The sequence below is a fragment of the Hylobates moloch genome, unplaced genomic scaffold, assembly GCF_009828535.3.
Source record: "Hylobates moloch isolate HMO894 unplaced genomic scaffold, HMol_V3 SCAFFOLD_21, whole genome shotgun sequence".
Lineage (NCBI taxonomy): Eukaryota > Metazoa > Chordata > Mammalia > Primates > Hylobatidae > Hylobates > Hylobates moloch.
Genome location: NW_026652296.1, coordinates 55,097,165 through 55,124,379, shown reverse-complemented (window position 1 = coordinate 55,124,379; position 27,215 = coordinate 55,097,165). Strand labels below are relative to the sequence as shown.

The 27,215-nt window shown below is 43.6% G+C and overlaps 1 protein-coding gene across 1 annotated transcript in view; it reads right to left on the bottom strand.

The window, feature by feature from the left end:
- Positions 1–15,869, bottom strand: part of FERMT1 (FERM domain containing kindlin 1) — a 49,207-nt gene extending 33,338 nt beyond the window's left edge. The window contains exons 1-5 of the mRNA XM_032142655.2: positions 15,649–15,869; positions 11,980–12,148; positions 7,744–7,977; positions 4,402–4,548; positions 2,255–2,468 (exon numbers count right to left, since the gene is read on the bottom strand). Coding sequence (XP_031998546.1) covers positions 2,255–2,468; positions 4,402–4,548; positions 7,744–7,977; positions 11,980–12,130 — 746 coding nt within the window. The 5' untranslated portion in view covers positions 12,131–12,148; positions 15,649–15,869. The remainder of the gene's footprint in view (positions 1–2,254; positions 2,469–4,401; positions 4,549–7,743; positions 7,978–11,979; positions 12,149–15,648) is intronic.
- Positions 15,870–27,215: the final 11,346 nt, after the last annotated feature.

Genomic DNA, 27,215 nt, shown 5'->3' with positions numbered 1-27,215 from the left:
CATGCCTGGCTAAATTTTGTATTTTCAGTAGAGAGGGGATTTCGCCATGTTGGCCAGGCTAGTCTCGAACTCCTGACCTCAGGTGATCTGCCTGCCTCGGCCTCCCACTGTGCTGGGATTACAGGTGTGAGCCACTGCGCTTGGTCTTGCTGAAGCATTTTGAATTTCAGAATTTTGGATTAGGGATGCTCAACTGGTGAGTACAATGCAAATATCCCCAAACCTGAAAAAGTGTAAAAAACAAATTCTGAAATCCAAAACACTTCTGGTCTCAAGCATTTTGGATAAGGGATACTCAACCTGTATAACAAAAAACCAGTAAGCACATAATAATAGCTTATATTTGCATTTTATCTTATAGTCTTCAAAGTGCTTTGGAGATTTTTTTCTCATGGATACTCTAAGGTAATCCAATGAAGGGGCCAGGGAAGTTCTTATTATCTCAGCTTTGTAGACAGACAGACAGTCTGAGTGACATTAGATCATCCTTAAAGCTTACAGGCCGGGTGGGGGGGCTCATACCGGTAATTCCAGCACCTTGGGAGGCCAAGGCGGGCGAATCACCTGAGGTCAGGAGTTTGAGACCAGCCTGGGCAACATGGTGAAACCCTGTCTCTACTAAAAATGCAACAATTAGCCAGGTGTTGTGGCACATGCCTGTAATCTCAGCTACTTGGGAGGCTGAGGCAGGCAGGAAAATTGCTTGAACCCGGGAGGTGGAGGTTGCACTGAGCCAAGATCATGCCATTGCACTCCAGCCTAGGCAACAGAGACTCTGTCTCAAAAAAAAAAAAAAAGTCACAGGCTTGGTTATGGGGCCAGTTTGAGAGTCCGTATGTCCTGACTGCCTGCACCACTTCTCCTTTTACCAGATGGTTTGCCCCAATGCCAGCTCTGTATTACTGTCTAGAACTTTCTGCAATGAGGGAAATATTCATATCTATGCTGTCTGATGCATTAGCCCCAGCTGAATGTGGCTGTTAGTGCCACATTTTAATTTTAATTAATTTAAAATCTAGTCCACATTTAGATACCCACATGGGGCTAGGGGTTCCTGTACAATACATAGTAGAGCTCTAGAGTTGAGAAATAAAAACTGGGGAAAGACGATGACCGACACGAAATCACCGTCCTAAAGGAGTTGACAGTCTGCTGGGGGAGACCAAGCCTCCTAATAAAGGGACAATGTGATGTTGGAGTGAGCAAAGCGTCAGGACAGAGCTACAAGGAGGGTGCCGATCTTGAAGGTAATACTTGAACAGGAGACAGCATGTGGTTGGGACTTAAAGGACAGGTAGGGACTGACCAGTTGGTAAAGGGGAATGGTCCTGGAGGTGAGGCAGTGACAGAAAGAGTGAGTGTGCACCTGAGCAGCATGGGGCCATGGGAGCACGGGAGGACACGGAGACACCTGCTGGGGCTAGATCTTCCAGGGAGTTGAATGCTGCTGACAAGTTTGACTTTATCTGGTAGGCAATGGGGAACAACAGAAATGGTAGTTTCAGAAATAGTTTGGGTATATTTTCTGAGACCATTTCAAACAGAGCTCAAGGAACTTGCTCATTAGAATGCCTAAAGAGAAGAGCGACGGCTGGGCGCAGTGGCTCATGCCAGTAATCCCAGCACTCTGGGAGGCCGAGGAGGGCAGATTACCTGAGGTCGGGAGTTCGAGACCAGCCTGACCAACATGGAGAAACCCAATCTGTACTAAAAAAATACAAATTTAGCCGGCCATGGTGGTGCATGCCTGTAGTCCCAGATACTCGGAAAGCTGAGGCAGGAGAATTGCTTGAACCCGGGGGGGCAGAGGTTGTGGTGAGTTGAGATTGCACCATTGCACTCCAGCCTGGGCAACAAGAGCAAAACTCCATCTCAAAAAAAAAAAAAAAAAAAAAAAGGAAGAGTGACATTCTACAAAAGACAATGTAAGCCTGGTGGGTCACCTTGGATTTCCCGCGCTGGCCCACGGGGACCAACACACTTATTAACTACCCTACATCCCATAAAATATACTTTGCATATCTGTAGTGGCAAAGAATTAGTATTCACAAATAGTAAATCTATTGAGTTACCCAAACTTGTAAATTTAGGCACACTTTAAATACACTGAAATGACCAAAGGCTGAATTTTTCCCCTGTGTTGCTAAAATCAGCACTAACTTTTGCAAATAAAGTACAATCCCTATGCCTACCAACTTGAAAATTACTGTGTTGGCACTAGCTCAGGGAGAAGTAAAACGAGCCGTGTCCTTACCCTGCATTGAGCTTGGCTTTGTCAACCAGAGACCGAGGCTGGTACATATCCGCAAGTGCCTCTGGGGACTGGGGGGGTTGGCTGAATGCAAGGATGCTGCAGTTTTGTTCCGTCAAAGGGCTGTCACTGAACCAAGTCATGGTGGATGACGCTGGTGTTCCACTGATGGGGTCATATATAGGGGTCATGGTTTTACTGTATAAACCAGGACTTACTGCAAGGCAAGGCAAGTGGAGCAAGAACTATGATATGAGAATCCAGGGACAGAAATCTTCAGGAAAATATTAACATTACTTACACTAAAATGAGTTTTTACTTTAAATTTGGCACCATTTAAAATAAGTCAAGCTGGGCACTGTGGCCCACGTCTATAATCCTAGCTACTTGGGAGGCTGCGGTCGGAGGATTGCTTGATCCTAGGAGTTTGAGACCAGCCAGGGCAACATAGCAAGACTTCGTCTCAAAAAACAAACAAACTCCCAAAAATAATATGGATCATGATGGTAGAGAAGTTAGTAATACACAGGTAATGGTCTTCTCTGTAAATTCAGCTCCTCAAAAGCCTTGGAACTCAAATATATAAAAGCCTCCAAAAATCAACACAGATAGGTGTTGGGGACCACCTCTTTTCTTTCTTTCTTTTTTTTTTTTTGAGATGGAGTCTCACTCTGTCGCCCAGGCTGGAGTGCTGTGGCGTGATCCCGGCTCACTGCAACCTCCACCTCCTGGGTTCAAGTGATTCTCCTGTCTCAGCCTCCTGAGTAGCTAGGATTACAGGCACCCGCCACCACACCCGGCTAATGGAGACCACCTCTTTTCTAATAATTCAAAGTTTTCCTATTTCAGTAGGAGTCTTGGTACTATTAGAGAACTGGAGACCTCATAGAATGCATATACCCAATATGTTTCAGATAGCCCCTTAAACAAATAGCAGGACTTGCCAATTTTAAGAATCCAGTAGGCTGATGATTTATAAATCAGCTGGCTCTAATTTGTACCATTTGTTCTTTTCATTGGAATATACTATGCAAGAAAACCCTCGATCTTGGCCGGGTGTGGTGGCTTACGCCTGCAATCCCAGCATTTTGGGTGGCTGAGGCTGGCAGATCACTTGAGGCCAGGAGTTTGAGACCAGCCTGGCCAACATGGCAAAACCCTGTCTCTACTAAAAATATAAAAATTAGCCAAGTGTGATGGCGCACACCTGTAATTCCAGCTACTCAGGAGGCTGAGGCACGAGAATCGCTTGAGCCCAGGAGGCAGAGGCTGCAATGAGCCGAGATTGTGCCACTGCACTCCAGCTTGGGTGACAGAGCGAGACTCCGTCTAAACAAAACAAAACAAACAAAAAATGAAGAAAGAAAGCCCTCAATCCTGCAAGCAAGCTAGAGATTTGATTGTTTTGATATAAAAAGAAAAGGATGCTTCTTCTCCAGAATTTTCACCTGCCGTCCTCTTGCATGCCCCATAGAAAATTGAATTCAGGAAAGAATCACACAATGATAGAATCATGAAGAGAGAAGTGTATTTGAGTGGTTTAACTTGACTTTTTTCTTTTCTTTTCTTTTCTTTTTTTTTGAGACAGGGTCTTGCTCTGTCACCCAGGCTGAGTGCAGTGGCACCATCTTGGCTCACTGCAACTTCTGCCCTCAGGGCTCAAGCAATCCTTTCATCTCAGCCTTCTGAGTAGCTGGGACCACAAGCATGCACCACCATGCCCAGGTTATTTGTTTATTTATTTTTGTATTTTTAATAGCGATGGGGTCTCACCATGTTGCCCAGGCTGGTCTCGAACTTCTGAGCTCATTGATCCACTGATCTCATTGATCCATGATTTGAGCTCATTGATCCACCTTTTTTCTAAATATCACTCTTTTGTCCCAAATTTGTGGTCAGTGGTACTAAAATTTTGCATTCATCGGCAACATCAGATATACAATTCAAATAATGAGTTATTAAACATGCTTGATGAAAAAAAGTCTGAAACACATTTTTGTTAATTCTAAACTTAACTAGATAGCCTTTCCTCATCACATCAGTTCTGCAATTTTTTTCTCCTTTGTTTGGTGGGGGCGGGAGGACAGATATATTTCTGTCTTGAGTTTTACTGTACATTCCAACAACAAAACACCTGTCACAAATCTTACCTGATGAACCTGAAGCTGTTGGAGAACTCTCCAGGTTTAGAATATCTTCAATTATGGGTTCCTTATTATTTTTGTCTTTCTTCTTCTTCTTCTTAAAATAGTCACCAGAAGGCTTTAACAAGGAAAGCTCTTCTGATCTTCTAATATCTAGAAATAAATTTTTTTTAAAAAATGAAGAAAAAGAAAAAGTAAAAAGAAAAATCCTTCTAAGACTCAGAGTCATTTTGTGCATTTGAAATCATTTCTCAGGAAATTTCTGAAAAGTAAATGGGACTAAACTGCATCCCTTTTGAAGAAATAGAAGAGAAAAGGGGAACAGAGACCTCCAAAGTAGGTGGGGGGAGAAAACAGTGGAGGGAGATTCAGTCTAGTGAAATTTCGAGTTAGAAAAATTATTATAAAAATATTTCAAATGTATCTAAAGCAAAGGGAATGGTATAATGTCCCCTTTGTGTGCTTTCCAGCTTCAGTCATTATTAGCACTATGCTATTCTTGTTACCTATTTACCACCAACTTTACCTCCCTCTCCCCTTCCTTCCTGATATGGTTTGGATGTGTCTCCACCCAAATCTCATCTTGAATTCCCATGTTGTGGGAGGGGCCCAGTGGGAGGTAATTGAATCATGGGGGCGGGTCTTTCCTGTGCTGTTCTCATGATAGTGAATAAGTCTCACGAGATCTGATGGTTTTATAAGGAGTTTCCCTGCACAACCTCTCTCTTTGCCTGCTGCCATCCATGTAAGACGTGACTTGCTCCTCCTTGCCTTCTGCTATGATTGTTAGGCCTCCCCAGCCATGTGGAACTGTAAGTCCATTAAACCTCTTTGTTTTGTAAATTGCCCAGTCTCAGGTATGTCTTTATCAGCAGCATGAAAACGAACTAATAGACTTCCCTTCCTTGCTCCCCTTCCCTTTCCTTTTTCCAGTTTTTTAAACAACCAACAAAGGTACTGCTTCCTTTTTTCTTTATAGACCACAGATCTTGAAAGTCTTTCTTTTACACATTGCCCATCAGCTCATTTTATCCCTGTGGCGATGCCCTCATGCCCTGCCCATTTCTTCTTGGTCCTCACCATTTCAGCACACCTGGCTTCTGGTGGAATCTAGACCATGAGTCTCTCTGCCAGAGGCTTTGCTCTGATGGCTCGCCAGGGTCTGCACTGCAACAGCTCACATATTCAGGGAATTAACGCTCCCCAAGAGCGACCTTCAGTGACAGTCCAGGGTGCTGCATAAACATCCTTACCCTGAGGCTGTGTCTACACTGTCTCCCAGAGGTCACCAGCTGCTGAAGTGTAACCTGATTGGTGACACTCTTCTCTTTTCAGTCTTACTTCCCTGTCCCCAACAGTATTTCCTGGCATCACCTCCCAAATAAACTATTTGTACTTGAATCCTTATCTCAGGGTCTTCTTCTGGGAACTGAAACTACGATAATCTCCATTTCTCCCATTAATCAAATATGTTTATAATTGCTGATCAGAATTGCTGATAACCTTTAACTACACTAGTGGCTATCATTCCAGGTAAAAACCAATTAATTTGGACTTTCAGTCTCTGAGCAGCTTTGTTGAAGCTAAGTGCACTGATTACATTAAGTACTCTCATCATTTTGTTCATATACTGCTCAGTGCTGAGACTGAGCCTAGCAGTTTAGCTTGACTCACCCCAGCAGCCAAGGATTGTCAGGTTGCAACACACCTGTGACCATTCCAAATGCATAATTTATACACAAACCCGGTCATGAATAAAAAATTTCACTGTGAGCACTAAAAGCAAAACAATGAAACAGAAACACCTGTATCTTCAAGGTCAAGATTTGTGTCTTTTCTGTTCTTCAAGGGAAAAACCAAAAAACTACTGCATTTGATTTCACTTCAATTGATAAGATATAAAATACAATGATTAGAAATGCCAGGCTGAGCCTTTAAAACTATTACAAAGAGATAATCAGGAAAAGAGAATATCTGACTGCTTCTGTTTACTTGAAAGCTTTATGTTTTTGGTCTCAGCTGTGATGTGTACTTCCAGTCTACTGTGGTGTATGCAATATACTATTTTATGTAATCATTTACTTTGCTTTCAAATCTTCATTAGAATATTACCAAAAACACAAGGTGTCCTCATGCTTGCCATTTGCACACCAGGGACAAGACTGCGACTTACATTTTGTAATGAAAGTTTCCATTCATTTGTTCACTCAACAGTTATTGTGTGCCAGGCATTGTGACTGGAGTGAGGAATGCAGAGATGCTCAGGAAACGGTTTCTGCCCTCACCCTACTTCATATACCATACCAGCCCCCACTGCCCAACCCTGGCATTCCCAATCCTGCTCATACTTTTTCTCTTTTTTGGGGGTACTATCCATCCCATTTTAACCTCTTATATTCTTTTTTAACTTGTTAAATTTATATTTTAAAATTTGTTACATTTACATTTATTGGTTAGTGTCTGCCTCCGCCTGCTAAAATGCAAGCTCCAGGTGGCAGGGATTTTAGCTCTGTATTGCTACTATATTCCTAGCACTCACCACAATGCCTGGGACACAGTAGGTGCTCAATAAATATTTGCTGAATGAGTGAACAGTTTATGGTTTAATGGGAAAAATAGATTAGTCACTATATATCACTATATATTATCTATTCTGGGTTCAAATGTTGATTTTTGGTTTTGGAACCAATGAATACGCCTATAATACTTTCGAAAATTATAAAATGAGAATACCTTCATGGGGTGTTTCCTTCCCTTTGTGGAGTTTTATAAAGAAAAATTGGTTTGGGTAGTGTTGTCTTTATGACTGTTAAATTATAGGATACCAAATCTATAAATAATTAGGTTTAAATTCACAATTAAGTGCACTTTTCTGCTTAATCACTTCACAAGTGATTTTCGTGGGCAGAGTTATTTACCTGAGCCAGGTCTTAAGCAATTAAGACTTTGGAACACCATTATCCCAAAAACAATAAAAACACGTAGCTCTATGGTGATTAAGCATTTAATACAACTCTTTTTAAATCTTAAATACTATACAATAATGTTTGAGTATAGCTTGGATCAATAAATTTGGGGGGGCAATCTTAATGGTTTTCTTGTCTATTAACAAATCTCTTTTGGAATAGTTTTAAGTTTTGTGGAGATGCACCTGATTTATGCCAATACTGTTCCACTTGGCTTAACTCCACTTAAATGGCTGCAATACCCAGAAGGGCTTAAACATGTGCTTCCTAATAGGTGAGTGTTCTGTAGCCAATTGCTTGAAGTAGGCAGAATGCACACACAATTTTCCTGTCTACCTTTGCAAGAGTCTACAGGGCACAGGGGCCCTTCCTGGTTACTTACTCAGGGTTTTGCAGATATCACTGACAGCTTTAAAAACCACAGCTGAGAAGCTGACTCGCAACCTCACCATCTTCAAATTCGGCAGGCGAAGGCGCAGCATTTTATGCTGAGGGGTGAAGAGAAGCTTTGCATCTGCCTGGACCCCATATTTGTCCAGGGTCCAGTGGGTTTTCAGAAGCCAGCAATGCTTCTGTTCCCACCAAAGAGCAAAGTCTGACCAGTCTTGGGATATGTCTGCAAAAATGAAAGCACAATTAAGTAAAATGAGAGAGGGCCCAGCTTGGAGGGTCCTGGAGCTGCAGAGTCAATTTCATTATGTGCGAAAATGGAAACCAACAACTGATCTCCAGCTCCCCATGGCCTTTTACAATTCAAGGCTCAACAACTTTTGGCTTCTTTCCAAAGTCTCCAGGGATAAAATAGGGACTGGGATAGCACTAGGAGAAATACCTAATGTAGATGACAGGGTTGATGGGACAGCAAACCATCATGGCACATGTATACGTATATAACACACCTGCATGTTCTGCACATGTGTCCCAGAACTTAAAGTAAAATAAAAAACATTAAAAAAATTAAGTCAAATACAAAAATTTAAAGATAAAATAATTAAAAAAGAAAAAGAAAAAAATAATAGGGTCGGGTGCTGTAGCTCACGCCTGTAATCTCAGCACTTTCGGAGGCTGATGCAAGCAATCACCTGAGGTCAGGAGTTCGAGACCAGCCTGGCCTACATGGCAACACCCTGTCTCTACTAAAAATACAAAAATTAGCCAGGTGTGGTGGTGGGCACCTGTTAATCCCAGCTACTCCAGAGGCTGAGGCAGGAGAATCAGTTGAACCCAGGAGGTGGAGATTGTAATGAGCCGAGGTCGCACCATTACGTTACAGCCTGGGCAACAAGAGCAACACTCCATCTCAAAAAAAAAAAAAAAAGAAAAAGAAAAATAGGGACTAAACCTTACCATCATTTACATTTAGATACTGTGGAGGAAAAGAAACATAAAAATGTGTTCACAATGAATGCTAAAGTTCTCTTCGCTAAAATCTCCCTGTGCCATGGCCCTTTCTGAGAAAGCATCTGATTTTGTTTAATCAAGATTATTTCTCTTATAGAAATGTATCCTTATACCACTGTGTCACAAGGGAGTAGCAATAGCCTCAAATCAAAGTCCACACAGAAGTACTGTACAACTGACATTTCATTCTTCTCAGTAATGTCCAACTCTTTATCAGTACCACCATATCCAAAGTGTCTAAATTGAAGTCAGAGTTAAAATATTTTCTCCCTCTCAATGTTAGCACCAATGTCAATCTTTCCCCTCCTTTAACGTTGGCATTAAAATAGAGTCTTAGCATTAGGAGATACACCTAGTGCTAAATGACGAGTTAATGGGTGCGGCACACCAACATGGCACATGGATACATATGTAACAAACCTGCACATTGTGCACATGTTCCCTAAAACTTAAAGTACAATAAAAAAAAGAAAAAAAATAGAATCTTTACCCTTCATCAATATTGGAGTCAATTTTCAATCTTTTTGCAAAATGAAGAGCTACCAGTATTTTTGTTTTCTTATTTTTCTTTAAATGATTTTTTCTTTTTTTAAATTAGAAACTTTTTTTTTTTTTTTTTTGCAACAGAGTCTCACTCTGTTGCCCAGGCTGGAGTGCAGTGCAGTGGCATGATCTTGGCTCACTGCAACCTCTGCCTCCTGGATTCAAGTGATTCTCCTGCCTCCGCCTCCCGAGTAGCTGGGATTACAGGTGCGCACCACCATGTCAGGCTAATTTTTTTTTTTTTTTTTTTGAGATGGAGTCACACTCTGCTGCCCAGGCTGGAGTGCAGTGGTATAATCTCAGTTCACTGCAACATCTGCCTCCCATGTTCAAGTGATTCTCCTGCCTCAGCCTCCTGAGTAGCTGGGATTATAGGCACGCACCACCACGCCCAGCTAATTTTTGTATTTTTTTGTAGAGACGTGGTTTCACCATGTTGGTCAGGCTGGTCTCGAACTCCTGACCTCATGATCCACCCGCCTCAGTCTTCCAAAGTGCTGGGATTACAGGAAATTTTTGTATTTTTAGTAGAGATGGGGTTTCACCATGTTGGCCAGGCTGGTCTTGAACTCCTGACCTCAGGTGATCCACCCACCTCGGCCTCCCAAAGTGCTGGGATTACAGGCATGAGCCACTGCTCCCAGCCAGAAAACGCTCTTCTTTTTATTTTTTATTTTTTATTATTATTATTATATTTTAAGTTTTAGGGTACATGTGCACAATGTGCAGGTTTGTTACATATGTATCCATGTGCCATGTTGGTGTGCTGCACCCATTAACTTGTCACTTAGCATTAGGTATATCTGCTAATGCTGTCCCTCCCCCCTCCCGCTACCCCACAACAGTCCCTGGAGTGTGATGTTCCCCTTCCTGTGTCCATGTGTTCTCATTGTTCAATTCCCACCTATGAGTGAGAACGTGGAAAACACTCCTCTTAATGCTGTTAGTAGAAGCAAAAATTGGCACAACTATTTTGGAAAACTTTATGAATCAGCATTTTTTTTCTCTGAACTATACCACCCAACAGAAATGATCACTGAAAGACAGGTGTTATAGCAGCTCTTTCTGTAAGTGCATGAAAATGGAAACAACCCAAATGTCCATTAAGAGGTAAATGGATAAATAATTGTGGCATATTCATACAATGGAATATTATATGGCAATGAAAATGAACCAAAACAATATGCAACAGTATGGATAAATCTCACAGACATAATGTTGAGTGAAAGAAAGTCAATGTGTAAGAGTGTATCCTTTATAATCTCATTTGTATAAAGTTCAAAGTCAAACAAATGATTCCTGTAGTGTTAGAAGTCAGGACAGTGGTTACCTTTGGTAGTGGTGACAGGGAGGGGTCAGGGTATGGGGCTTGGGTGGGGAGCAGGTGATGTTCTATTTCTTGATCTGAGTGGTTACAAGACTTTGTGAAAATCCATTGAACTGTTTATGATAAGTGAAGCCTTGTTTATAATAAGCGAAGGCTTGTTTATAATAAGTGAATTTTTCTATATGTATATTATCTGTCAATACGGACTTACTGAAAAAAAAAATTATCTCGCTAGAGCAAATGAAAAGCCAGCATCTAAGGCCTTAAATAGAAGGTAAAAGAAGCACAAAGAATGGCCGGGCGCGGTGGCTCACGCCTGTAATCCCAGCACTTTGGGAGGCCGAGGCGGGTGGATCACGAGGTCAGGAGATCGAGACCACGGTGAAATCCCGTCTCTACTAAAAATACAAAAAATTAGCCGGGCGTGGTGGCGGGCGCCTGTAGTCCCAGCTACTCGGAGAGGCTGAGGCAGGAGAATGGCGTGAACCCGGGAGGCAGAGCTTGCAGTGAGCCGAGATCGCGCCACTGCACTCCAGCCTGGGTGACAGAGCGAGACTCTGTCTCAAAAAAAAAAAAAAAAAAAAAAGCACAAAGAAAATAGAATGTTATTAAATTCTAGGTTGATAATGTTGACTCCTGATGTGAAGAGTGTAACCCTGAAGATTTCTTTCTTTGTTTAAACAGGGAGCGTAGTAAACGGTAGATAAGTGTTAAAAGACTCCTCAGCACCAATTTATCACTAAGCTATCAAGTATTAACAGAGAATTAACACAGTAGTCTAATGCCAAGCTATTTAAAGTCACATTAGATGTCACCAGTGGAATGGGTCCCATCCCTGTTGAGTCCAGCATTATACCTACTGGGAACTTTAGCTTGCCACCAAAGACTCAAGGTTTTATTTCCCCCCCAAGACCGAGTCTTGCTCTGCTGCCCAAGCTGGAGTGCAGTGGCACGATCTTGGCTCACTGCAACCTCTGCCTCCTGGGTTCAAGAGATTTCTCCTGTCTCAGGCTTCCGAGTAGCTGGGATTACATGCACCCACCACCACGCCCAGCTGATTTTTGTGTTTTTAGTGGAGATGGGGTTTCGCCATGTTGGGCAGCCTGTTCTCGATCGCCTGACCTCAGGTGATCCGCCCACCTCGGCCTCCCAAAGTGCTGGGATTACAGGTGTGAGCCACGGCACCCGTCCTGGGCTATTTCTTTCTCTCCTCTGGGATGAGGGGTGGGGGATTGCTTTCCAGGCCATTACAAGAAAAATGATCAGAAAAGCCTAGACCAGCCATTAGTGGTGATGCAACAGAGAGGGTTTCCAATACAGAGAAGCCATAAAGCGAGAGTAACTTACTGATCTGTTCTACTAACTTGAGCATCACTCCCCCGACATGAAGGTCTCCAGATACTCTCAGTGTGACGTCTTTCTGCTGCTCTTCATTGGGATGGTCAACGCGGACCACAAGCTCCCAGGAAGCAGATGTAAAGTCAGTGGATGACAGCATTCTGGCAAATGCTGGTGTCTGCTGAACGCAAAGGCAGACATAGATTGGAATGTGAGAAGGAAACGGGACCTGTCAGTAGACTTGCAGAGCAAAATTTCTTTTTTGTTTTGTTTTTCATTGTAACCTCCACTTCAAAACACTCTGCAAGGTTCCCGGTGCTCCAGATATTAAATTCGGCATCTTAACTTTAAAGACAAAAAGTTTTATAAAAATGGTCTCAAACCATCTAAATTTACATACTTCATTTTTCCATTCACCCACTTCTCCAAGACCACTTGGCTATGTATTTCGTTTGTCCACCCAGTGCTTCAATCCTCATTTTCTCTCTATTGACTTCTTCTGACCTTCTCTCAACTATTCTGGCAATAGGCAATCTTCCACGTTATCTTTTAAAAAATCAATTTTATTAAGGTATAATTTGCATGTAATAAAATGTGCAGATTTTATATACTATAGTTCAATATATTTTATTGTATGCAAATTATACTTCAATAAAGTTGATGTTTAAAAAGGATGCCATTAAAGCCTCATGTCTTTAATATCTTTAATACATGTATATTATTACATTCCTCCTACAAAAATTTGTATCTTCCCGTAATAAAGCTCAAAAAATAAAAAAAGCAAAATAATTCCTATTTCAGTCATTATAATATATAGTTTTACCTTAAATGCATATAGGTACAGGTCATTAATAATTATTGCCATGTATTTGATTTACTTATTGTTCTATATCATATAAAATTGATTATAAATGCACCAATTAAATATTTGGGTACATCTTTGGCAAAGGATTTAAAAACAGGAGTAACAGATATAAAAAGCTCGCTCTTCAAAGTACAGATGGGGGTGTGAACTTCAAACCCATAGTTTTCCCCTCATTGAAGAAGCTAGCAGGAAAGAACGTTCACAACTGAAATGTTTCAGGGGGTAACTAGAACACTGGAATCCAAATTGGCAGAACTGAAACAAAACTTGAGATGTCAGTTCTCTCTTACTTTTAAACAGAAAGAAATAATGCTACTGCTCCTGGCTGTTTTAAACATTTAAAGTAAAAATTCTTTAAATGATAATGAGTCTTTTTCACTTTACTATGTAAAGCCAGCTTATGAGAAATTCATGTTTTCATAAGGCCTATTTTTGAGAAACGTCAATGCACTGAAACTCCTAAGAAAGGGCTTCTCTGAGGGTGTACACAAATTCCCCAGGGGTCCTATTAAAATGCAGATTCTATTCAGCAGGTCTAGGGAGGGGCCATACATTTCTTTTTTTTTTTTTTTTTTTTCTCGAGACAGAGTCTCGCTCTGTCGCCCAGGCTGGAGTGCAGTGGCGCAATCTCGGCTCACTGCAAGCTCTGCCTCCCGGGTTCACGCCATTCTCCTGCCTCAGCCTCTCCGAGTAGCTGGGACTACAGGCGCCCGCCACCACGCCCGGCTGATTTTTTTGTATTTTTAGTAGAGATGGGGTTTCACCGTGGTCTCGATCTCCTGACCTCGTGATCCGCCCGCCTCGGCCTCCCAAAGTGCTGGGATTACAAGCGTGAGCCACCGCGCCCAGCCAGGGGCCATACATTTCTTAACAGGCTCCAGATGTTGCTGGTCTGTGGCTATACTCAGTTCTTCCCTTCAACCTATTTAGATCAATATTAAACCAGGGAAGACGGTAATATCCGAGGAACATTACTTTTAATAATAATTAAACAACCAGTGTCATATCTATTCTGCGTGTTCATTTGAAACGACTCATTTGTAAGCATAAGAGAATCTCAAAATACGCTGCACAGATAAATTGAATACTGCAAATCTGAACGGATTTAAGACAGATTTTATGGGTGAGGATGAAATTTAAGAGTTCAGAAGTAGCTCCTTATGTTTTTGTTTTTTTTTGAGATGGAGTCTTGCTCTGTCGCCCAGGCTGGAGTGCAGTGGCACGATCTTAGCTCACTGCAACCTCTGCCTCCCGGGTTCAAGCAATTCTCTGCCTCAGCCTCCCAAGAAGCTGAGATTACAGGCATGTGCCACCATGCCCAGTTAATTTTTGTATTTTTAGTAGAGACAGGGTTTCACCATGGTGGCCAGGCTGGTCTTGAATTCTTGACCTCGTGATCCACCCGCCTTGGCCTCCCAAAGTGCTGGCATTACAGGCGTGGGCCACCGCGCCCAGCTGCTCCTTAGGTTTTTATAGTCAGAAGCATGCAACGATGCAATGCATCTCCTCCCCATGCACAGAGATCCACACAGAACCCTCGCATGAGGAGTGCCATTCAGTGACTGCATTAGGCCTAACTGCTTGCCTCTGTCATCATCAACTTCAGGTATCATTTATTACCTACTGACTGTATGATGTGCTCTGTGTTAACTCCCGTCTTCTGTTATCCCTTTTTCATCCTCCCCGCAATCTCATTTAGAAACGAGGAAACTCAGCCTCAGAGAGATGAAGCCACTTGCCTGAGGTCACACAGCAAGTTAGATGCTGGAGCCCAGATGGAAATCTAGGTCTGCCTTTCTATTTCAAACTCTTATCCACCACAGTGGGAAACCACTTTGATAATGTTGCGTGCCAAAATGAAAGCAAACTCCTCAAACTACACGAACTAAATTCTCAGTAGCCTTTACTAAGCATTTCTATCAACACAAATCTTGTGCAGTGAGGAGACAAAAGATGCCCCTTCGTAGGCAGACTTATAACTTGGCATTGAACTGTTCGACTTTAAGATCCTTACAGTTTCTTAAACGCTATGATTGTGAGGTCTAGTTATTTAAAATGTTTTGTATATAAAGAAAATAACTTTTAAAGGTGATTCCTTACTGCTTATTTCACTGGGCAATCCGATATAAGGTCTTTTCCTAACTTGGGTGATCGAAACACTACTCATTTAGGGAATAGAGGCTGATTCCTCGTACAACAAAATGCAGGCTAAAATTAGCCAAGCTGGTTTTCCTGCATTCCTTTCCTATCTTTCTGCGCCTTCAGTTTTGAGCGAACGTCTAGTCTGCAGCAAGCTGTTACTTGTCAAGGATAGCAGCAAGCTTCAGCCGGGAAAACGCACCTAAGGAGACCAAAACAAGAAGCGAAGCTACTGGCAGAGTGCTCAACAGCCCTTCGCAGAAAATCAAAGAAACGAAAGCAGGGAAGGAGGGATGGAGAGCAGGAAGGAGGAAAGATGAGGGGGAAACAGTCCCCGACCCTTCCCCCTGGAAGATCTGAAGGTGCTTGGTGTTGGAGGGCCACCCGACCTGTCTTTTGCCAGCTTTGCACGATCCTGGGGCGGATGTTGGGTGGATAAAGCATGCCCCTGACTCCCATTAAGGCGGCACTTGCGGCTGAACTGAAAGTTTATTTTGCGGCCAGATGCGTAAGGCCGGAGAAGATGGTCACATCTACAGAAATTATTTTCGATCAACAGCTATTTAAGTACAAGAGGCTGCAGAAAGAAAGGGGGTAAAGGGGCTCAGGAGCCACTGGTGCCCATCAAAGCCTCCCAACCTCCAGCTCCCCAGCCCTAGCTCCGGAGCACCCACCTCCTTTCCAGGAGCCTGCAGCGTCCAGCCTCGCAGTCGCGCACGTGGAGAGCTGCGTCCCTACAAACTACCCCGGGCCGAGCCGAGGAGCGGGCGCTGGCGAAGTGGGGAGCGGGGGGCGCCCAGTGGCGGCGGCTGCTCAGCTAAGGCTGCGGCAGGTGAGGGCTGGAGCCGGGGCGAGCAGGCGAAGCTGCCTCGGGACCTCCCACGGAGGCTCGGTGTGCCCGGTGCACTGCACGGCCCCCAGCGGCCCGGCCGAGGGCAGCGCGCGGCAGGCAGGCGAGGGCACGCCCAGCCCCGGGCCTGCTAGGTCTCGCTCCCGCGGAGAGGAGGCGCAGTCTGCAGATTTTTAAGGGCAAAGGGTGGCCGAAGGGCTGCTCTGCGGAGAGAAGGCGGGGAGAACCCGGGGCGCGCACGCACAGTATCTGCAGCTCCTCTTGCGATGTCTCATCCTGCCGCTTGAAGGCCGCCTCCAGCTTCCCTGTTCCCCCAGGCCTGCCGGGGACTAGCCCAGATGATTAAAGCCGCGCCACCTCCCCTCCTTTCAGGCATACCCATCACTCACACCCCGGGGTGCGTCCAGGCCCAGGAGACTCCAGCCTCCCGGCTGGAACAGCTGCCTCCCTTAGAAAGAGCCCCGCAGCACTTGTGGTCAGCGAGGTGGCGGCAACAACAAAACGATTCCTCTCTGAGTAAGAGGGTGGTGTCAGTCTGCAGAAGGCTGAGGCTCCCGACCAGGGGAGACTCCAGGAGACCCAAGGGCAGGCTGCACGCGGAAGTCTGGGCCACACCTGGTGTGGCTCACCTCGGGATCACCACCGGTCTCGCCGGTCGCCTTCCTGTTGGATTTATTTTCAAAGAGGGCTGGGGCCACCCAGGAAGGGTGGGTGACCTGGGCAGTTTACACAACCTCCCCAAGCCTCCTTTGTTCATTTAATGCACGTTTGTTGAGTGCTTACTGCTCTACAGGCCTCCCAATGGGCCTGGGCTCCGAGAATACAGTGGTTAATAAAACAGACATGGAAATGACAGTTTCCTCATCTGTGAAATAGGTAGAGAGATAGAATGCCTGCCATTCCACAGAGGGATTTCATGCAATATAACACAGGCTTTAGCGATGTGCATTAAAAGGCTTGTGAAGACTTAAATTTTAATAAAGAAGTTATAAAATTTAGAAGTTGAATCTGTTTTTGCTTAAATATTACCATATTCTGGGATTATTATGGGTTTGAAAGTACATTTGATTTAAAAAGGTTAGTTGAACATTGTTGGCAAATATAGGATGTTATAATTGAAATAAAATCATTAAAAACTTGAAACAGACTGTCTTCATTTGGTAGAGTTTGTCAACGATGGGAAGGGTCATCTGGTCCCACTTCCCTACCTCTTAACACCATGAGCAAATCTGCTCTTATCCTGGGTGGAAAGTATTTAACGTTTGCTCTCTGGAAACCCTGCTCATGGCCCATTAGAACTTAGACTGTGGTCAATGCACACACACACACACACACACACACACACATTTTTTTTGAGATGGAGTCTTGCTCTGTCCCCAGGCAGGAGTGCAGTGGCGCGATCTTGACTCACTGCTGCAAACTCCGCCTCCCGGGTTCAAGTGATTCTCCTGCCTCAGTCTCCTGAGTAGCTGGGACTACAATTTTTGTATTTTTAGTAGAGACCAGGTTTCATCATGTTGGCCAAGATGGTCTTGATCTCTTGACCTTGTGATCCACCTGCCTCGGCCTCCCAAAGTGTTAAGATTACAGGTGTGACCCACCGTGCCCAGCCTGTGGTCAAGATTTTATGTGTGACCTTGAATTACGGCTCTATCTATTTATACCAATATGGTTTTTCTCTTTTCAATTGAAAATATCTGCCTTGTGCTAAAGAATTCAACTGGTTTTAAGCATTCTTCTTGGCCTAGGTTAATTTTTAAACTTTTGATTATATGTAGTGACTTGTGTGTATATAAATGTGTATCATATATACACACACCCACACATATACACAATATATATAGATAAGAGCACAAATCATGAATGTATAGCTGATGAGTTTTCGCAAACTGAACACACCTGTATACAGAGTATATAAAGACAGTAGCGTATAAAGAGTACCCAGTTGAAGAAACAGGACATCACCAGTCCTCGGAAGCCCATTAGTGACGCCTTTTAGTTATTCCTTTCAGTTATGATCACTGCCGCTGCCCGCCCCCCTACCCCCAACCCCAGGCCCAGGATAACCATTATCTTATCTTCTAACTCCTTGGAAGGGTTTTGCCTGTCTTTGTACTTTATATAAATGGAATCAGACTATGTGCATTATTTTGTGTCTGGCTTCTTGTGTTCAACATTATGTTTATGAGTTTCATCCATATTATGTGTCCTAGGCTTTTTTTTTTTTTTTTTTTGAGAAAGAGTCTTGCTCTCCCCCAGGTCAGAGTGCAGTGGCATGAACATGGCTCACTGCAGCCTTGATGTCTCAGGCTCCCAAGCTGGTACTACAGGTGTGCACCACCATGCCCGGCTAATTTTTAAATTTATCTTTTGTGGAGACAGAGTCTCACTTTGTTGCTCAGGCTGGTCTTGAACTTCTGGGCTCAAGCCATCCTCTCGTCTTAGCCTCCTAAATTGTTGGGATTGCAGGTGTGAGCTACCATGCCCGGCTGTCCTAGGCTTTTAATTTAACTTTATGTTTTACTTATTACATGGTTACTGTCGTTCGTGTGACACATGTCCAACCCATCCCCCAACGTCCTGGGTTAGAAGTGGGTTAAAAAGTGTATTCTGAACTTCAAAATTTTGCACATATATATTTAAAAAATGCGCACTCTTTGCCCCCTTAAAAAACAAGCAGAATCAATTCACAGAGTCTGTTATTTAATTGATTCATACGTATTAATCAGCAATGGATTATTTATTCACCAGTCACTGTATTACTGTGAGCTAGACATCTTAACGTATGTTGAAAATACTCAGATTAACTGGGCACACACTTTGTCTTCAGATGGTAGGAGGGATGCAAAGGAATACAGAAGAAGGTGTCTACTTCTGCCAGGTGTTTGGAGTGGCAGGGAATATGAGAAAAGGCTTCAGAAAGGAGGTGATTTTTGAGATGGAATTGGAAACATTGGATAAGAGCTTCATAGTTGTTCATAATAACCTGAGGTTTCTAGAGAACTGTTTTAAGGTATTAATACATATTTTTTTAGTTAGCAGATACTTGTGCTTCAGGTAGCAGAAGGGTGGAAGATAAAGAGAAGCTCTATCTCTTGACTTTGAAATCTTATACATTCAAGTTGCAAATATTGAAAAAAAAATCTGTTGTCAATTACCCATACACTGATAAACTCACCTTTGAAGTAGTACCTTCAAAAAGGTAAATCAACTGGGTGTGGTGGTTCAGGCCTGTAATCTCAACACCTAGGAGGCCAAGACAGTAGGATTGCTTGAGCTCAGGAGTTTAAGACCAGCTCGGGCAGCATAAGGAGACCCACATCTCCACCAAAAAATAATAATAATAATAATAATAATAATAATAATAATAAAAATTATGCGATGATCTGTGCACCAAACCACCATGGCACATGTTTACTATGTAACAAACCTGCACATGTACCCCTGAACTTAAAATAAAAGTTGAAGAAAACGAATTTTAAAAATAATAGAAATTAGCTGGGTGTGGTGGTGTGTGCCTGTGATCCTAGCTACTTGGGAGGCTGAGGTGGGAGGATCGCTGGAGCCTGGGAGATCAAGGCTGCAATAAGCCATGATTGCACCACTGCACTCTAACCTGGGTAACAGAGCAAGAACCTGTCTCAGTTAAAAAAAAAAAAAAGTAAGTCATGTCATGTCTGGGGTATGGGTAGATCAGACTGAATGAGAGATGTGGCCATATTCCATATTCACTGAACACAAAACGGAAATAAATGAGTAGAGGCCTTTGAAAGTTTCGGCTACTTTAACTTGTTAAACACAAGTGATTTCTTCCTCTAGCACCTTTTCACTAAAAATTCTACAGTTAATTTCGGTAGAATAAGAAAGCTGCTTGAAGGAGAAAAGAAGTGGATTTTTTTTCCTGATTGATGGTTTTAATATTTACCCAATATAAAGTTCTCTAGTAAGTTTTCAGCTTATAAACCTGCTAGAAGTCTGATGACTTCGAAATGGCAGCAGACACCTGAAATATATTTTTATTTGCATTGAGTCCTTGGCACATACAAAATGGCAGCTGTGTTCACGTGTGCAGAGAACACATTTTGTTCAGTGTAAAGAAGCAGAAGGTGCCTATTATTGCTACACCCTCCTCCCCAACTGGATGGATAATGAGCACTTTCTGTGCCCAGGCAAGTTCTAAAGTTTTCTCCTTGCCAGGGTGAAAGGGGTGTGTCTCAATGTACTTACAGGGCTGAATGAGAAAGAGCAAAGAAGAGTAAAAATGGCTTTGCTGGGGGCCATGCTGGAGCCCACCTTTGAGAATGAGAGAAGCAAGAAACACAGTGCCTCCCTCCTTCCATCCCTCTTCTCCTCCATCCCCTGTTCTCCTTCCTTACATTGCATCCTTCTTAATCAAAGGGTACAAGGGAGTATACAGTGATAATTAAATCTTCCTCCTATCCTTGATTATTGAGTTCCCTTCCCTGGAGATAATAGTTACCTGTTTCCCCTGAAATCTTCCAGAGATAGTCTGTGCATGTAGACAATTTCTGCTTCTTATGCAAGTGATAGTAGTCTATACATATTGTTCTGCATTTTGCTTTTCTAACTTGAAAATATCTTGATGATTGTAGCAAATATCAGTCATACTCATGGCTGCCCATCATCCTTGGAATGGCCTCCTTAATATTTGTGGAAATCTTTATGTTTTAATCCCAGTCTAGAAGTCAGAACTCAAATTCCCAACCTCGCTTGCAGCGAGGGCACAGGCCTATGACCTACGCTGTGTCATTCAGATACTCGGGCATGACTTTAATTTGGAAGTGAGTGCGGTGCAGAGACAGGATGCACTTGGAGCTTCCATCTTTTCTGACGTGAGTGGTGTCAGGAATGACTATGGTGGTGGTAGTGGCAGCGGCGATGGTTTTCTGGAGGCTGAAAGGTTAAAGTCCCAAAGCAGAAGTGATGTCAGTGCTAGTGGGTGGCAGTAGCAGGTGCAGTAAAGTCAAGTTCAGATGCTTCAGTGGTGATTCCCTTCTTGTGTTAGTCCTACGGCATCATTTCAGACTTTGTTCTTGGTGCTTAGCTCCAAGCCTCTTTCTCCTGCTGTCCTGTCAGGTTGTGTCCACTATGATGGAGCAAGATCCTGTCATCTATGATGATGATGATGATGACTTGCCTAATTATTTTTCTGTTTAAGCTAGCCATAGTGGATTCTGTTATTTGTGCCTAAGAGCTCTTACTGACAAAGAATGTGGTACCGGAAGTGGGATGCTACAAGTAACAACACTAAAAGTAGAATTGACTAAGTGCAGCAGGCAGGGCTTTGAGCAAGGAGGGGCACACATTACAGGCCGGAAAGCTGGTGACTCTTGTAATGCAGTGGCAAAATTTTGCTTCAACTACTATATACAATACTTGAAGATGCACACTGCAAGCTGAGTGAGGCTGTGAATAAGAGGGGAAATAGTAGGGAGCATTCAGAATGTTGGTTTACATTGATGACTTCTTGCTCTTTCAGCAGTCTTGATAGAGCAGCTATACCCACACCAGAATCCTCCAGCTGACAAGAGAGGTAAGGAGAGAAACTGCTTTGCCAGGAGAGGCCCTCTGCTGCAGCTGGAGGTCCAAGTTGACCGAGAGCCCAAAATTTGGGCTGAGAAAACAAACTACCACTTTATTCAAACCAAAGCTGGCATGAGTAGCTATTGAAGGGAAATGAATAAAACCCTTATTATAATCGCACTATTATGAGAGTAAATGAAAGAGCCCATGTATGTGTCTCATGCCTTCATAATGCTATTGTGATTTATATTAATAAATTATTATAATTATTATGGGTGTCTGCTGCTGTCTATATTTCTACCTGACTACTGGGTTTAGAATATGGATACAACTGCTAGCAGTTGCTTTGAGGGCAACTTAGTTTATACTTTTTGTAGCCCAGCAAATAGTTCAGTATGCTTTAAATAAAGGCCGGGAAGTAAGGGGAAAGTGGGAGATGGGAACGTTGTTCCCCACTTTGTCACACCTTCTAAACTGGAATTACACATTCATACCTTTCACCATGGGACTCTGGAGTTCCCCCCATTGGAGTGGAGTGGACCTCCCTGCACCTTGATTTTGGTCTTGGCCATGTCTTTTGCTTTGGCCAATGAGCAGGTGTGATACAAGCAGAGGCTTGAAATGGATTTGCTTGTGGTTTTGGTTTGCTCTTCTATACTCAGCCTTTCACCACGGGAAGCTTGCTCTGCCTTGAGGAGATGGTTGATTCTAGAAGTGGGATGGAAAAGCACAAGATGAGTCTGGGACACCTTGTGATGCCAGACAATGAAGATGTCCTCGAAAACCCATGGGGGCATGTCAGAAGGACACAGGAGTCACCTGAAAGGAGCTCCTAAGGGCCAGTCTGGGACAATGGGAACAACAAAATATATAATGGTAGTAATGGATTATACCCCATAGAATAAAATATTCACCAGCCTCCCTAACATAAACAAAAATGGGATCCCAGCTAGGTTTTATTTAAACATTTTTTTCCAAGTTTAGAAATGCTAAGTGACTGGCTTGAGACCACTCCGCTAATAGATGCCAGATTTGGGATTCAAGCCCTGCCCTAGTGGCTCCGATGCTGGAGCTTCTCGCACTACGCTGCCCTCAGTCTCCATCCTCTGGGCATCTCTGTACGAGAGCAGGAACAAGAAGACAGAATGTTGCCTTGCTTCACCTCCACTGGGCACAACCACGTTAGGGGTGACTCAATGTTTTTGCTACCAACTACAAAAGCACTGTGAGTACTGATTTTGGAGTTACAAATAAATTTTACCTAGTAGGTAAATTCACAAATATGAAATTTTGAGTTACGAGGATGGACTGTATGGAGATATAGATTTAACACCCAGAAGATACAGCGAAAAGAATTAGAAATAGTTGCCTCTGGGGAATGGGAGGCTGGATGGGAAGGAGAGGGGTGTGGCACTGTTCAGAATGAATAATTTTTCAAAAATATTTGATATCCACTCCTTCTCCCAGCCCTCCTCCCCTCCCTGCAGTGGGCTGGTGAGAAATGTAATTTGTCACTACTGGGTCTTGCTTTCCTAATCTCCAGTATCTCAGGAAGATCCCAATTGTACTTTCGAAAAGTCAGAGCTTCCTGGAAGGGCTCTGTGGATTCCAGTTCCCACTGGTCTCTGAAAGTCTTCGTTTTCTAAGCACTTAACTCGAAGGAAGTGTCTGTTTTTCCCTCTGAGTCCAGTTTGGGCCTGTGTCTTGCCCTGTGGCTCCCAAGGCCACCTCCTTGGCATGATTGTTCTGGGAAGGGGATGGTTCCTGGCGTGGGGCAACCCCAACTACATAGTAGGAATTGCAGATGGCACAGTTCTTGATCTGTACGGGGTGGGTGTAGGGGTGGAGGTGGGGGTGGAGCGAAGGTGATGAGCTCAAACTTGCAGTTTTCTGTCTCGCCCAGGCAGCCTTCAGCAATTACCGCTTGTAAGCACTCTCTACGTCCCAGGTACAGTGCCTAGTTCTTTGCGTACATTATCTCATTTAATCCTCATAACCTAGGAGTATTTCCTCAGCTTACAGGTGAGGAAACTGAAGCTTAAGGAGTTTAAGCAAATTGCCCAAGATCACCCAGTTATTAAATGGCAAAGTTAGGATTTGAATTTACCCCCATTTAACTTCCAAACTATTGCCCTCAATGGCTCACAAGACTGTTTACACACACAGTCTCTTTTGCATATTTCCAATTCTATTTAGTTTTGATAGGTTGAGTTTCCGGCAGCTTCTGAAACTGTGTCGACATTGTGAGGGCATCCCCTCCCCTTAGCATCACTAAGGATGGTGTGCCCTTTGTTGTCTTCCTCCTTGTTTGGACTGTTCCTTCTTCCATCTGGACTGCCCTCCCCCTTCCTTTCCTCTTGTAGAATTCCTACCCATCCTTTAGGAACTAGCACTGCAGGGAGGCTGTGGCAACAACAGCTGAAGGAAGGAGAAATTTTAACTTTGAGTAAAGATTGATATTTTAATGATTACATTGAACTGGACTAACCATTACCAAACTGAGTTTTTTTTTCTTTTTTCTTTCTTTTTTTTTTAATGACCAGCAGTGTCTGGAGCACTTTTCATGATCTAAGAGAGCCCAGATGTCTCATGAAAGCCATCCTGGTTTTCATCCAAGGAGAGGAAAATAAATACCCCTTCTCTTGTCTCAAAAGGCAGAAGGGTAAACAAAATAGCCTTTTTTTTTTTTTTTTTTTTTTAAATAACACTGCAGGAGTGTTCCTTGGCCAGCGTACTGGTGATAAATATATTTCCATAATACCTAATGTAATGTGAGCTTTGTCTTGTTTGGGTACAAATGATTTATCTTACTTCCATTGAGCCTATTTTTTTTTTTTGAATTACCTCCATTTTCTCCCCCAGTATAAGGCTGTGCTAAATCTTTGTGCATGTGCTTAATTACTTCCTTAAGACAAATTCTTATGAGTGGAATTACTTGGTTAAAGATTATGCATATTTAAGAAGTTTTAGTATAATTGCCACATTTCTTGCCAAAAAGATTGTACCTATTAATATTCTCTCCAGCCATGGGTCAGAGCTCCTCTAAGATTAGTATTTATTGTTAGCAGACACTGCCTTGTATTAAATATTTGGACTGTGCCAAGTGCTCTACCAGGCCCTTGGGATACTGCTTTTGACATGTAAGTGAAATTGGGCAGGAAGATATAGCAAACAACTGAAAATAAAGTATCGATAATGTATGTGTTTATTACTTCACAGCTTACAAAACATGTTCAGGTACCATAGTTCAAGGCTTTTCAAACTATAATGTGCATATGAAGCCCTGGGGGAGCTTTGTAGGTTTATGTGGCTGACTCTGTCTTAAGAGGGTGAAAAAACAAAATGAAAGGAGCTTATGATAAAGATATGGAGATATAGCTCACAGAATCAAGGAAAATCTCCCAAGGAGACTTTGAAAAGCACAGGAACCAAGGCAAGTTGAAGATCAAGGGAGTCCCCTCCAGCGACCTCTTTTGGGATGAAGGGGCTCCACATGGTTTCAGGATTCATTCCGTTATTGGTTGAATTTTGTCCCACAAAAGGTATGTTGAAATCTTAACCTCCAGTACCTGTGAATAAGACCTTATTTGGAAATAGGGTCTTTGCAGATATAATTAGGTTAAGATGAGGTCATATTGGAGGAGGGTGGATACCAATCCAATATGACTGGCGTCCTTATGAGAGGAGAAGAGACAGACACATAGGGCAAAGCCAGCCACGTGGTGACAGAGGCAGAGACTGGGGTGCTACCTCTGTAACTCAAGTAACTCCAGGGACTGGCTGCAAACGTCAGAAGCTACAAGATGGAGGAAGGTGTTTTAGCCAGCTTGGGCTGGTGTAAAAAATATAAACTGGATGGCTTATATAAACAACAGAAATTTATTTCTCACATTTCTGGAGACTTGGAAGTCCAAGATTAGGGTGCCAGCAGGGCTGGGTTCTGGTGAGGGCCCTCTTCCAGGTTGCAGATGCTGCCTTCTTGCCGCATCTTCACATGGTGGAAAGGCAGTGAGTTAGGCCTCTGGATTCTTTTTTTTTGTGAGACAGAGTCTTGCTCTGTTGCCCAGGCTGGAGTGCAGGGCACAATCTCAACCCACTGCAACCTCCGCCTCCCGGGTTCAAGCGATTCTCCTGCCTCAGCCTCCCGAGTAGCTGGGACCGCAGGCATGCACATACATGCCCGGTTAATTTTTGTATTTTTAGTAGAGACGGGGTTTCACCATGTTGGCTAGGCTGGTCTTGAACTCCTGACCTCAGGTGATCCACCTGCCTTGGCCTCCCAAAGTCCTGGGATTACAGGTGTGAGCCACCATGCTCAGCCTGGATTCTTTTTATAAGGGCACTAATCCCATTCATAAGGGCTCTGCCCACATTACCTTCCACTTCCAAATACCATCCCATTAGGGATTAGATTTCAACACATGATAGCAAACATTCAGTCACTAAGAGAAGAATTTTCCCCTACAGGTTTCAGAGGGAGCAGGGCCCTGCTGACAACTCGAACTTGCAGTTTCAGCCTCCTGAAGTTTCTGTTGTTTGGAGCCACCCAGTCTGTGGTCTTTGTTACAGCATCTCTGGAGACAAACAGTATCCCTCTGCTCCGGGTTCAAATTCCAAGGAGCAGACATCTGAGGGGCCCAGCTTGTGTTATGTTCTCATGCCCAGGATCATATTTGCAGGAGTGAGTGGTTCTCCAAAGGGTAAAGAGAGGCTGTGGCCAGGATTAGGGAGAATAGGTGAGGGCAGCCAGAACAGGAGATGCCCCAGCACCAACCCACTAACCCACGTGTGCTGCTGGAGCCTCACGACCTGGGATGATGATTGGGAAATATGCAGGCTCTTTCCGTTCCATGGGGTACTCTTTGGTCCAAGTCCCATATGGCTGGAAGTGCCAGTGGGTGAGTGGTTGTTCTGTGCCTTTGAAGCCCTTTCTGGCTCCTTCTTAACTGCCCTAACACAGGCCTGCTCTATAATGAGGAGCTTTCCCTCCCCCACTCCTCATCCTGACTCCTAGATCCCTCTCATCCTGCACCTGTATCACCAACTAAGGTGTCTGAATGGAGATAGTGTGGTGTGTCACCTGCAGGGATACGTGGGTGAGTGTGGTAGACCATATTCCCATGGCACCCCCATTCCCTCATGCCTATGACTGTCAATGGCGAATATTTGCGGCTCTCTGTCTGAAGGGGTCTCTAGCTAGGAAGTTTCTTGGCTTAAAGCAGAGTAGGCCAAAATACTGGAGAAATTAACACCCCCAGGAGCAGCCCTTAGCCAATGAGATACAGCAGTTGGTGAATCAATACCCTAGCATCCTTGTCCACAGGGCGAACAACTCTGAGATTAATTCTTCACAGTTCCCCAGAGTATCCTGGAGACTGGACCCCAGCTGTCCACCGCAATAATCTGCTCATGAACACACCTGTGACTGGCTTCTTCCTTTCTCTATCTCATTTCCCCACCTGCTGCAGGTGCTCCCTGTGATACGGTTAGGCTTTGAGTCCCTACCCAAATTTCGTCTTGAATTGTAATCTCCCTAATCCCCATGTGCCGTGCGAGAGACCAGGTGGGAGGTAATTGAATCATGGGGGCGTTTTCCTCGATGCTGTTCTCGTGATAGTGAGTGAGTTCTCACGAGATCTGGTGGTTTTATAAGGAGCTTTTCCCCTTCACGCAGCACCTTTCCTGCTGCCTCGTGAGGAGGGTTCCTTGCTTCCGCTTCGCCTCCTGCCGTGATTGTGAAGTTTCCTGAGGCCTCCCCAGCTATGTTGAACCGTGAGTCAATTAAACCTCTTTCCTTTATAAATTACCCAGTCTTGGGCAGTTCTTTTTTTTTTTTTTTTTGAGACG